The sequence below is a fragment of the Mya arenaria genome, chromosome 7, assembly GCF_026914265.1.
Source record: "Mya arenaria isolate MELC-2E11 chromosome 7, ASM2691426v1".
Taxonomy (NCBI): domain Eukaryota; kingdom Metazoa; phylum Mollusca; class Bivalvia; order Myida; family Myidae; genus Mya; species Mya arenaria.
This window is the reverse complement of record NC_069128.1, coordinates 51345493-51358083: the sequence shown is the minus strand read 5'-3', so window position 1 is coordinate 51358083 and position 12591 is coordinate 51345493. Positions and strand designations below refer to the sequence as shown.

At 34.3% G+C, this 12591-nt stretch overlaps 1 protein-coding gene across 4 annotated transcripts in view; it reads left to right on the top strand.

The window, feature by feature from the left end:
* The window catches only part of LOC128240740 (ophiophagus venom factor-like), an 89642-nt gene that overhangs the window by 70924 nt on the left and 6127 nt on the right, over positions 1–12591 (top strand). For all 4 annotated transcript variants that reach the window (XR_008262282.1, XM_052957553.1, XM_052957555.1 and 1 more), the window contains 7 exons: positions 1586–1744; positions 2882–2972; positions 3610–3687; positions 4720–4828; positions 6264–6356; positions 7460–7603; positions 8387–8470. Coding sequence is in view for 3 of the 4 variants with exons in the window: in XM_052957553.1 (XP_052813513.1) it covers positions 1586–1744; positions 2882–2972; positions 3610–3687; positions 4720–4828; positions 6264–6356; positions 7460–7603; positions 8387–8470 (758 nt within the window). In the remaining variant the exon portion in view is untranslated. The remainder of the gene's footprint in view (positions 1–1585; positions 1745–2881; positions 2973–3609; positions 3688–4719; positions 4829–6263; positions 6357–7459; positions 7604–8386; positions 8471–12591) is intronic.

The window sequence follows — 12591 nt, the reverse complement described above, 5'->3', positions numbered from 1 at the left end:
CTGGAAAGTAAACGATGGTTTTCAATTAAGCGCGATATTTAATATATAGGGGATATTATGATAAAACGCTTTTCTGGTGAACTGTATTACGTCGAGTTCAGTGTGTAAACACGCTTCCGTCGAGACCGCAGGTCAAGACGGATACATGTTTACTCATCGAACGAGACGTGATACAGGTCATCAGAAAAGCGTTTTATCGTAATATTACATTTATTATGTACATGTCTATTTAATTATTCCTTTTGTTTTTTTTCCGTTTCAATTTGATTTAAATTTACCGCCATCTGTCAAATTGCGCATAAGAATTTGAATGTGTCACGTAGTTTTGTGGAATGAAGTCAAGGGAGGCACTACAGCGAAACGAAGTCAGAAGTTACAGAATTCACTTTATTGACCAAAATAAGAACAAATTATTTTGTAGCAATTAACAAATTGCTAATACAAAAACAATTATTAAATGTAACAGCACAAAATAACAAAAACAAACAAACGGTACTTATTATACGAGAACACACAAATTGTCATTTCCTGTAAACGTAACGCCATTTTTAACAATTTTGAAAGTAAATATTCGTAAGATTTTTTGACGATCATAATACGCTAAATTGAGGGAAGTTTGTGAGTCAATCGCTTTTTTATCGATGAGGCGAGTTCGCCTTCTCCATTGTATTAGATTGCTGCTCATATTTATGATAATATATATATGGATAATGCAACAATATATGAACTTTGAAATGGCAAACAACTAGTTTACTTAAGTAGTTGTCTAGATAGATTGGAATTGTTCTCTGCTTCGTGCTTATCCTTATGACTTTTTGAAGAGCATGAGAACCATGTTCCTAAATATTTACATGCTTCTAGAGCGTGAGTAAAGTTAGATAAATTAATGTGTTTAAAAGGTGGCGGGTTTTACCACGGTTTTATGGTCACGCAATTTTTAGCAAAGCGAAAGTAGATCCGAGATTACACACGGTACACGCATGAAACGGAATCAGAAAACGCCAGTACCATGATACTGGTTTTTTAATACGGCATGCTGATAGGCATATAAAAATAAATTTACATAATTTTGACTGCGTTTTTAAATCAGTACCGAAAACACATGACAATTATAATTTGGGAAATCGTTTCAAAGATGTCTTATTTTCAATTTTCTTGTATATTAATTTACCTGTTTTTTGTTGCATTCATCGTTCAGAAAAAAGTCTTGAGGTTTGTGCACTTAAACTGGTTTAAGCCCCCAGTAAATTTCCCTTTTACTGACCAAGGCGGTACCTAAAAATCCTTGATAAACAAACCTAGTTTTTGTTATATATATATATATATATATATATATATATATATATAGTATGTATGCAATGTGCTGTTTGTGGAGTTTTGTGATGTTCTTCCATGTTTCTTGTTTGTATTTTGTTTTGTTTTTATGTTCTATATCTTTGGCGTTTACCCAGTGCCAATAAACCGGGTTTATGTTTAATCTTTTTGCTACTGTGCTTTTTTTCTGTAGTTTTTCGTATAGATATTGAAAATTAATTATGCCAAATATCTAACAAATAAAGCTACATAATTATTATTGTAATTCCAGTCAGTGCGACGTGTGTGGGGAATGTCCGGGACATGTGGTACCCTCTGAGGCTCGGGATTCAAGTCTAAGGGTTAATGACATTATTGCAACAAGGAAAAAACGCTCCAGGCGAAATGTAAACGATTCAACCACCGTAAGATGCATAAAGATTTCAGTTAAGTAAGTGTATAAAAAATAAATCACATGCATTGTTAACATTAGTGTTTATGTATTCAATAACAGCATATTGCATATCAAAAAGGCAGTTCTCAACATCATATTTTTCCGATTAAGGCCACCGGCCCTAAACATGCATGATAAAAACAAAACAAATTAATATCATAACTTACAGTTGTTTATTTATTTCAAACTGTATTCCAGAAATAAAAACATTGAATGTTGAGATAAAGCATTTAATGGTGCGTTTACTTTTTGCTTTGGTATCAAGGCATCCGACCAACAACTAGGCTAAATTTCGGACACCTCTATTAACCATAATATCAAATTAAGCTTTAATTCCATATATTTTTGGTATCATTTGAAATGCTGTGTTTAGTTATTTGAGATCATAAAAGTCCTCCCGTGTATCATTGGAACATTATGGCTTGAAACCACCATAATGCCAGCACGACATTCAAATCGTTTTCAAATGCAATAAGTGACATAAGATAAAAGTGAATTCGCAGTCTAATCCAGACATTAGAAGACTTAAAAAAACAGCGTGCAATACAATAAATCCGGGCATGATGGCTCTATTGAGTATTTCACATGCTCGACGTATAGCACTGATACACGGGATACACATTTCCTGGGTTGAACCATTACTGGGTACACCAGTTTCCCAGTACTACCCTTTTACTTACAGATCTAAAAAAATCGTTATTGCTTGCTGATTACAGATAATCAAGATAAATGACCAAAATATATCATACGTAACGTTAGTGTAATTTGTACTTCTAATGACATATTTTGCAAATTCCTTATACCGAAACCAGTATTTGTGCTTGGATTAAATTGCGCTCTATTGTTCGAAATTAGTTTACTGAGATGCTTATCAAATGATTAACCACATCTGGAAGCCGGTAAACTATTTCCGATACGGATGTTTACGATTCGTTTTAAACAGTTGACGAGGGCTATTTGTTGGAAATTCGTAATATCGCTCGTGTTTCTTTGCTGGGACAACAATGGACATGTGCGATATATAAATACCATTAATGGGGCTATATAAAGACCATTAATGGGGCTTTAACCCTTTACGTTGTATGCACACACCTTACCACTAGATAACTCTTACCCGCATGCATAACTTTGCAGGACGAAGTCAGGTGAATCTAAATCTGGAATGTCTATTGTAAAAGTGGGACTACTTACAGGCGTAAAGGCGTCGAAAGATGATATGGAGAAGGTAATAGTTTTTAGAATAGAAAGGTTCTGAAATATATGTCCGTAAAATGAGGAAAGGTATCAAATAGCAAGGGTAAATGTTTTCTGGGCTTCAGTTTCCCTAATTTTACACCCAAAGTATGTATAAGCACTATAAAGCGAAAACGGCGTATGCAGAAAACCATGTCAGCATAAACACTAGTTCGTTAATATTACCATGTTTTGGGAAAACGCAAAGAACTAGCCGAGGCAGCGGGGTATCAAACCCTGTTGCTGTAGGGCCGCTCGGTCGTAATTACTACAACACAATCACGACGGAGTCATATTCGCTGATTAATAAGGTTTTTGCAGATCTACTTAAGACACGTTGCTCTCACGTTTTTTTTTATAGAACATGACTGCTCTGCAATCAGATAATTTAGCGACCCGGGTTCCGCGGTTGCTGCATCATTTTAAGCTGCTGTCTTTCATTCTTTACTAATAAATGACTTTGATCTTCGTTTATAATGATGTGTGTAAACAATGCACATGTACTCAAACAATCTTATATGTCTAGACACACTGCTTAAGATGAACATTCAAGGTCATGTTGAATACACTTGGCTGTCGTTCGTATTGTCTAGTGCATGTTAATATTTTTGTAATGTTTTATTAAACAGCTTATGACAGACAGGATCATCGATCGGTATGAAATGCCACAAGATCGCCAAGGCTATGTGACGATGTATTTGGATCAGGTACTGTTCGCATTTTTGTTATTTTGTATCCCTTCTTCGATGGGTGAAGGTTTAAGTAATAATAAATAAAACAATTTGAACGGAATCCTTTTTAGTCGTCCACTTGTGCACGTATTGGCATTTATGATTAAAAGACGAAATTTATTGATATTTTACTTTCACCTACTGACCCAAACACAAAAGCTTTCTTTTAATGGCGAGTTGCAAACACACACTGGAGTTCTATGGTTCTAGATCAAGTGGACCGTGTCTTTGACTTGTACTCAGCTGACCTGAAAAGTTTAGGGATAACTATTGGTCACGTGCAACCTATCGCTGAAGTTCTAAGGAGTTTTAAAGTTTCTATGCAGACAATTATCATTTAAACAATGTTTGGGTTAAATTGATCTACGAACCCCAAATACAGCAGGGTCCAACAGGCAGGCCAGCCTTCCACTCTTTTTTGTCATATATAAATCCATTCTGAAATTATCTTGTGGACTATATTTTTAAATTAATGTCAACCGTGCCCTAGACCTTTAACATACTGACCCGAACAAAAGTGGACATCTGGTCAAAGGCAACCTATCAATGACGTTAAATGGTCCTAGATCAACCTTTTCTTAAGTTGTTGTCCGTGGACAAAACATTCTTTTAATGTTGACTGTGACTCTGATCGTAAACATTAGGATCCATATATTGGTCTTGACAACTGAACATTGAAGCTTCATAGTTCACGGCAAACCTTTCTGATGTTGTTGTGCAACAAACATTTAATAGTTTCCCTCTGTCACGGTGAATATTCGAAGGTTCAAACAAAACCCAAACATGTTTTAGTAAACATATTATTATTTATTATGTAAACTCTGCATTTTTGCGACCGATTAACTATTTGACAGTACATTTTTTTGACAATTAATGTCCAAAAGGTTGCCTATTTTATTTTCTGATTTGACCTAAATTAAGCACCAAGTCTCAGTCCTAAGCCCAACACGGTTTGTTATTTGACTTGTTCGATTAATACCGGTAATTAAACGGTTTTTCTCATTCAAGATATCAGAAGATGAGACAAAATTGCAGTTCAGAATTGAGGACGATCCTAGTTACTCCGAATACACACGCCCACCAGGAATCATTGAAGTATATGAATATTACAAACCAGGTACACACATACACGTGAATAATGCAAGTCGTTGTTATCCTTATAATCGTTCAATTAAATATTTAGCAATACCATATTTTCATTTTATGTCCAAAAACACACATTTATATAACCACGGTATTGTTGAGTAAAACGCATTGAAACTTACTTATCACATCACTTATAACGCATGTATCTTCGCAGGTTTTGCGTATTTTTCCAATTAGAGATTTACTCGGGTTGCGTACCACGTTAATCCCTGTTAACTTTAGAAAAACGTCGGTATATGTATTCGTACTAATTACGTGACATGCTTAATATACACACGATAATCTTGCAACTCAGTATGGACTCATTTTAAACGGATTAACAAGTCAGCGACAAAATATTATTTGAATCATGTAAATTGATGTACAATCGACCTCATACTAGCTTTCATTGACAATTCTAGGCTTATCTTGTGGAAATGCTTTATTTGCCGATTTTTGGACCATTTGTTGTCTAACCCCTTTAACGCAGTAAAAGTTTAACTTTAATAAATTGTGTTACAATTTAAGTAATGAATCCATATATATGAATATGTGGTTTCCATACATTGGTAGTACATTTTCTATAAGATTCTAAATTCAATACAGAAGGAAAAACATACCTTATTCTTGATTTTAGTGTCGTCGGTAATTGAAATGTATATATAACGTTGAATTGCCTAGTTAATTCACTTCATTACAATTGTAAATGATTCTGTAAGGTCTCATTCTCTGTAACAATCAAGATATAAGTATTCGTAACCTTATATAATTAATTTAAGTTTTTCTATTAAATAAACACACAATAAGATACAACAATAAGAATAACCATGGCATCACACATGCATAGTCAAAAGTAATATATACTTTGAGAATGGTCTTTGATATCTTATAATTTATAAATATCTAATTAATACATATAACACGCGTAACCAAACACGTCCAGGGCCTAATCGGTGATTCTTAAAACCAAAAATAAAACACTTTTTTCATCATTGTTTGACCTTTTTAACAGCGTAAACTGAAAATTGAAAATGACAAAGGTCTTCAAATCCTAATATTTGTAAAATATTCTAAACCACAAGGTACTGCTAAAAGCGCCTCAATATTCCGAATGGCAAGCATTCTTATAGTTGGCTCTCGTTGTTGTTCAGTCGAAGATCCAAACTTGAATCTGTGTCCACGGCAATGGCTGACATTTTATCATTTAGAAAACGAATTGTCAAATTTCCATGATATATCGAACATATATAACCCGATACGACATAAACATAAATTCAATCAGAAATATGGTAAGTAAACGCTTAGATTGTTATAACGAGCCCAGTTGTGAACACGCCGCGCAAACAGTTATACTTAGATTAGCCTGTCAAACAATGGTAATTTGACTAGCGCTATAGAGAAATCACAACCACTTTTCTCATTTTTAGAAAGAAGAGGATATAAGTTGTACAATGTTGGGTCGAATTCTGTGAAAGTCGGTTGGACATGCCAAAATTCTGGACATTGCCAGTGCCTGAAAAGTAAGTAACATAAGACAATGCGTATCTTTCTTGGGTCGGAGTTAATAATTGATGTATTCCGACAAGATTGCAGATTATTTTACGGAAACGAGGCTAGCAAATGTCCGTAAAATATCCGAAAGCAGTGTTGGGATGTATACATATTTATTTTCATCGATGGCTAATTGACGCTTTTCTCTAAACCCTTTCCGAGGTCAGCTTAAATATTTGCTTAATCATTTTGACATCGGCATGCGAAGAAATTAATGTCTTGTCTGAAAAATGGTCAATAGCGGACGTGAAGAACTCTGGTCATTATTTATGTGAAGCAGTTATGGTGTTTTAATGATCAAAATTTTGATATAAGCACAAATTTACCTTTATAACCTGGATTTATGATCCAGCTATACTTACGTGCAATTCTGAATAGTTGTAACAATCTGACTTGTACTCATATCATCCTGATGCTTATGTTGGATATCGTATAAGGGGCAGGATTACAGTAAATAGCCTTTTTTTTACAAATATAAGTAGTGATATAGAAAACACACAAAAGTCATTTATTAAACTATTTTTGCCTTTCAATGTCACAATTTAAAAAATAAATAAAAAACTATTCATTCTATATACCTTTTTAGCGTATAGAGCCGGAATTAATATTCATTGTCATAATAAAATGTATTTAACCTGCTATTAAATTGCTCAGTTATTGTGTTTATTCAAAGAATAAGATACGTACATACTAATGAAAGGCTTTTTTATTAATACTATTTTGTTAATAAAAGAAACTGCCCCCTTTCATCAACAAATTATTTTGAGTGTTTTAATAATAATAACACACTTTTCTTAATACAAGGGGGGGGGGAGTATTAAATGTTGTAAATAAACTTACTACATTTATTAAAATTGTCATGACATTTAAAGTATTTACGATTTTCTTGAGACTTTGAATGGTAAGGTTATCGTTAGGGAGAAAAAGTTAATTTATAACATGTATTTAAAGTATACCATAATGAAAATTCATTTTTCATTATTATGATAGGAAAGATTATATGCGTAGACATAGTGGTTATATATAATGGCCTTTCATTGTCTTTGATTTAAGTCAATGTTGCTCATTTCAGGAACATGTCCCAAGCCCGTCGAAATGGAGATTATCAGCAAAACTACAGAATACATTCTCAAGAAGAAAAGGGGGAAAGGGGTTAAGCCTATTTTTCAAATTCTAAAGGACGACATAGCCTGTAACAAATTGAAGGCAACATATGGTTAGAAACTATTACTTTTAAATAAAGTTTCTAAATGCATTATGCTCGTGTGGTATTGTACTCGCAGCCACACTCCCATGTTAATGGACGTGTTTGGTTGCATTGTCATTTGCTAAAAGTCTCTTAACAGTACAGGGACTAGATTACGACGTGTACACATGTATTTGGATTAATTTAGCCGGTAGGAGCGCTTGCGCAAATGGGTAACACCTTTATAGCTTTATTCAGAATACTGTTTATCTTTTACGTGCTACTTAGTCAAACGGTCCTACATAACGCTGATTTAATTTTAAAGTGAGAGCGGGCTCAAATGATGTCAAAAGAATGAAAACTATCAAGTTGTTATTTAACAGTAAAATAGCATTTAATTTCTCTGAAAAATCTCAATAAATCACCGGTAGGCTAAACCTTTATTTTTAAATTTCATAGATATTGTTGTTTTTCAAGATAGCTTGTCTTTCATAAAAAACATTTATTGTAAAACATGCATCAAGTAAAAATAACATTAATGTAGGAAAATCCACGTTCGTCTTCAGTTAGATATTACTAAAATTTAAATTTATCTGATATCGAAATATTGTGTTTTGTTTCCTTATAAGAAACAAAAATCAGCAAATCAACAAATACTAAATTAAGCTCCAGAGCATTGATATTCAAGGTGGAAAGCACAATCTTGAATGGATATACCTTCTCTGGAGTCTCTACCGCAATTTAAATAATTTGAAACAAATTGTGTTATTTTGCCTTGATTATGGTAAAATACGTTTCATTTGTGTTTTTCAGCGTATAAAATAAAAGTAACTGAAACAGTGGAAATGGATCAGAAAAAAATCGCCAGCGCTCAGATACTGAAGGTCTTGAACGAAGGTAATAACATGATAAGGTTTACCAATCGGGTCGCACTTGATGTTCATCTTATCCATTTAATTTTACTAGGGGACCTTACCCACCATTTACACAGCATAGCTCCACGTTGACACAGTTGCGGCGAAGTTTATTTATAACTTATTTATTTGGCCCCACACTTGCCACAGTGGAGTTGAGAGATACAAAGACATACATCTTCTTCAAGCTGTTATGTATTTTTTGAGTTCACACAAAGTTACCCCAAATTAAAAAAAAAGATATTCACAAATTCAGATAATAAGCAGTAATCCAATTTCGTTTCATTTTTAAAAAATATGGTTCACAAATGGTATCTCCAAAATAAACTGATATAATTTAAGTCCAGAAAGATCCAACGTTAATTTATCTCCAACAAATATAAATCGCACAGCTTTATTTACCAAGTATAATAATTTGAAGTGTCGGAGAATTCCGAGTTACACGATATCCCGTTTCAAAGGCATAATATTAACTTTAGCGGTGCAATGACGTATAGTAAAAGTTTACATCTGTTGAAATATTACATGATTAATGAACTGAGTAAACCTTTGTCAGAGTTCCATTTACAATCTTTAACAATTTTAGTTGTACACAATACTAACTTTAAGTAAATTACCATTTATATGGCAAATAAAACATACGCATACCAGTTATGCATATAGTCAATATCACTTTTGCGACATATCCCGACAGTCAGGCCGACGAAAGTGAAGTACAACCTGTGTCCTTTGAAATGCACTCAACGTATTTTATAGGTTTGCTTTATCAAAGTTTTGGGAAAATTCAAGGGGATATAATAAATTCAGCGGTCTTCCTCGAATTCTTCAAGAAGGTCAAAGTACTTTTGCCGATCGAGGGTTACCAATCCTTAATGAGTACCACGTCCCCAACCCTCAATCGTTGATCACTTTGTATCTCAAATGACTTAAGTGAAGTTTGTGTTTTTTCTCTGAGACTCGTCAAATATTCTTCTCGCCAAATTTTAGAACACTGGTTGGGAATTGTTTGATCTTTTGTTTCCTTTTTATAACCTATGGTTGGTTCACTTTCCGGGATTCTGAATCATTATTAATTGTAAAAAAGTGACTTCGTGTGAGCGTTTTATACGAATTTATGTCGTCACCAACATAGGTCAACACCAATATGTCTCTCACAAAAACCTTCCATCCATGGAGCCATCTCCACGATGAACGACTATTTAATTCCACTGGTTTCGGTGTAACTTTGAGTGTTTTTGAACGGTTTTTGCCATTTCCGACTGATTGTGACACTTGCAGATTTAAATTGTGACGCATTATCACTTGTGATATCTCCGAGTACATTTACGTGCAATAATTCTCCTAAGGCAACATTGATCACTGGACATGTGTGGCCAAAATAATCAAGCCCCGTCCGAACGATGGTAACGATTGTTAAACCCTTGACTCTGGAAGAGTTGACAATGGAGGTATTATGTATGGTCCACCTGAAATTGACTAAATGTCACGCAATTTTACACCACTGATTTGACAACTGAATGACCCTTTCGAACCGAAAATCTATATCTGAGACATGAAAAAGTCTGTGAATGTGAAACACCACTGTGCAATGTTTCTTTGTGTGTTCGTCAAATTCTAGTTGAGTTAATACATTCTTTTTAGGTAAAACATATAGGACATCTCGCACCTGAGACCAACTTCTTCTAACCTTCCACAACATCGTATAATTCCGTCTTTGTCAAGATAATGTCCATGTTGACGTTGCAGACTACTTTCTGCTTCATGTAATTCATTTGATGTAAGTGAGCAACTTTTACACTTTTTTCGTAATTCCTTAAAAAACCTCAATGCATACGCTGATTCTCGGAATCAATGTTAAATGAGGATTCAATATTTTCTATTCCTCTGTCACACTCCACATTGCAGTTCATCACTTTATTTCCAATATTTCCGAAAGTCTTTCATTACACCCGTTCGATGCATTAATTTTCTCACTCATTGTTGACTACAGGTCGTTTGGTTCTTTGAGGTACCACTCCACCATATCGGAAGCCCTCAATACACTAGTGGCAATGTCTGCAGGGTTTTGGTAAAATCAAATGTAACCACCGACAGCATTGCTATCGCTTTTTGATTTTCTTATTCCTGTTTTTCACAAATACGGTAAGGTCATTTTTGACTTTACACATAGAGTCATTTCATAAGTACAACTTTTTGACAAGTAGTTTTAACTGTACCTTCAAAATATTCAAACACTTCACACCAATCACTACAGCCATTATTTCCAGTCTAGGAATAGACAAACTTTTAGTTGGTGCAAAGCGAGTTTTCGCAAAATTGATATATGTTCGAGAATTTCTTTCATCGGTCTGGAGCAAGTATACGGAAGCATCATACGCTAACAAGGATGCGTTTCTAAAACACAGTAGTTTATATTCTACTTTATCACTACACCGTTGTACATAACACTTTTCAATTTCACCCTAATCATTATGTATCTCTATCCACTTTGAAATAATCTCCATACCTTCAATTTTGTCATTCCAATCACACATTCTACTCAACATGTTTTGGAGAAGAACCTTCCCCCTAAGATAACGGGGGCAAATGTACTTTACGGGTCAAACACTGACGCAATTACTCTAAGCATTAATCTTTTGGTATATTTGTGAAATTGTCTGTCTTTGTATTCAATGCCGTTACTTCGATGGACAATGTTTTACCTGTCTAGTTCGATCGATGTCCAAGAACAACATTTGTTTCACCGGAAGAAGCTAGGTCGTTTTGAGGTATTGCTTTGTTAAGTTCATCATAATTTGATACCCACTTTAAGGCGCTGTTAAACATTTTCTTTGTTTCTCTGTACATGGCAATGGCTTCTTTAATGTTATCTGTGCCTGTGACAAGGTTGTCTACGTAAACATCATCGTTATCAACATAAATCTAGTCACATTTCCTTTTCCAGTTTGAGCAGAAATGCCTTTTCAGTATCAACTATTAATGCAACACGATAAATATTTAATCGGATCAGTAAACCACAAATATCATGCAGCATTAGAGAGCCTCTGAACAAACATCTTTTCAAATATTTATATTCCTTTTTCATCTTAGCCGAAGCATCATTTACTATACATTGATTAGTCGTGGTCTTCTGTGGTGTTAAGGCGGCATTGTGAGGAATATATCTAATACATCGTATCATCTACCCTCTCAATGCTTCCTTTTTTTAGCTTCTCCTGGATCACCGAATCATACGTTATCAATAAATCAAGAAGATCTTGTAGTTAACGCATGATTTCAATCTGCCGTATGCAAGACCTCGATTTTCAGGTAAATTTGGATGCTCTTCTTTCCATGGCCATATCTTCCATTGACGTACTTGATTGTTTCGTTTAATCTTTTTAAGGCAACTTCGTCGTCTGGTGTATTAATCTTATCAAGGATTCCAATAGATTAAATGTTCCAAAATTCAGTCAAGTCAGTCTTTCTCTGAAAATCACTGTCAACACTGGCGTAAACCTCTTTTTTCTTAAATGTTTGAATCATATGTCGGAATCAGCATATTAGCATCCGAACCATTTTATCATCTGTGTTTCACATGTTCTTTCACTAAGTATCTATTCCATTTTAAAACTCAATAGATACAATCCGGCTTGAGTTCTATTTTGTTGGTCATTACTATGTCTAAAAAATAGTCGCTTCCTATCAGTATATATTTACATTAACACTTTATTCCTTAACGATGGTTGTTGCTTATCAATTTCATACTATATCTGTATAAAGTGCAATGGCATTTCCCATCGAAATCGCGTGCGTTTGTTCGATACTTCTGTCCTGTCATTGGGCGCAATAATACTAATGGGCGGGGCATATTTACTACGGAACTATTTTTTTCAATGAAATCGTAGTAAAATTATTGGCAACATGCAAAACTGTAATCTACATAAAAGCAGTTAAAACAAGATAAGCAACGATAATTTGATTGATTTTAATGGAGATGATTTCATGATGGATTGAACAGTTGAAGAAACGTTTGTGTTTAAAAAGGCTGTTAAATGTCACGAAAGTGCAAAAACAGTTAGTTCAAAATAACCTCTATAACGGGTGCTTGTATGACGTCATGAG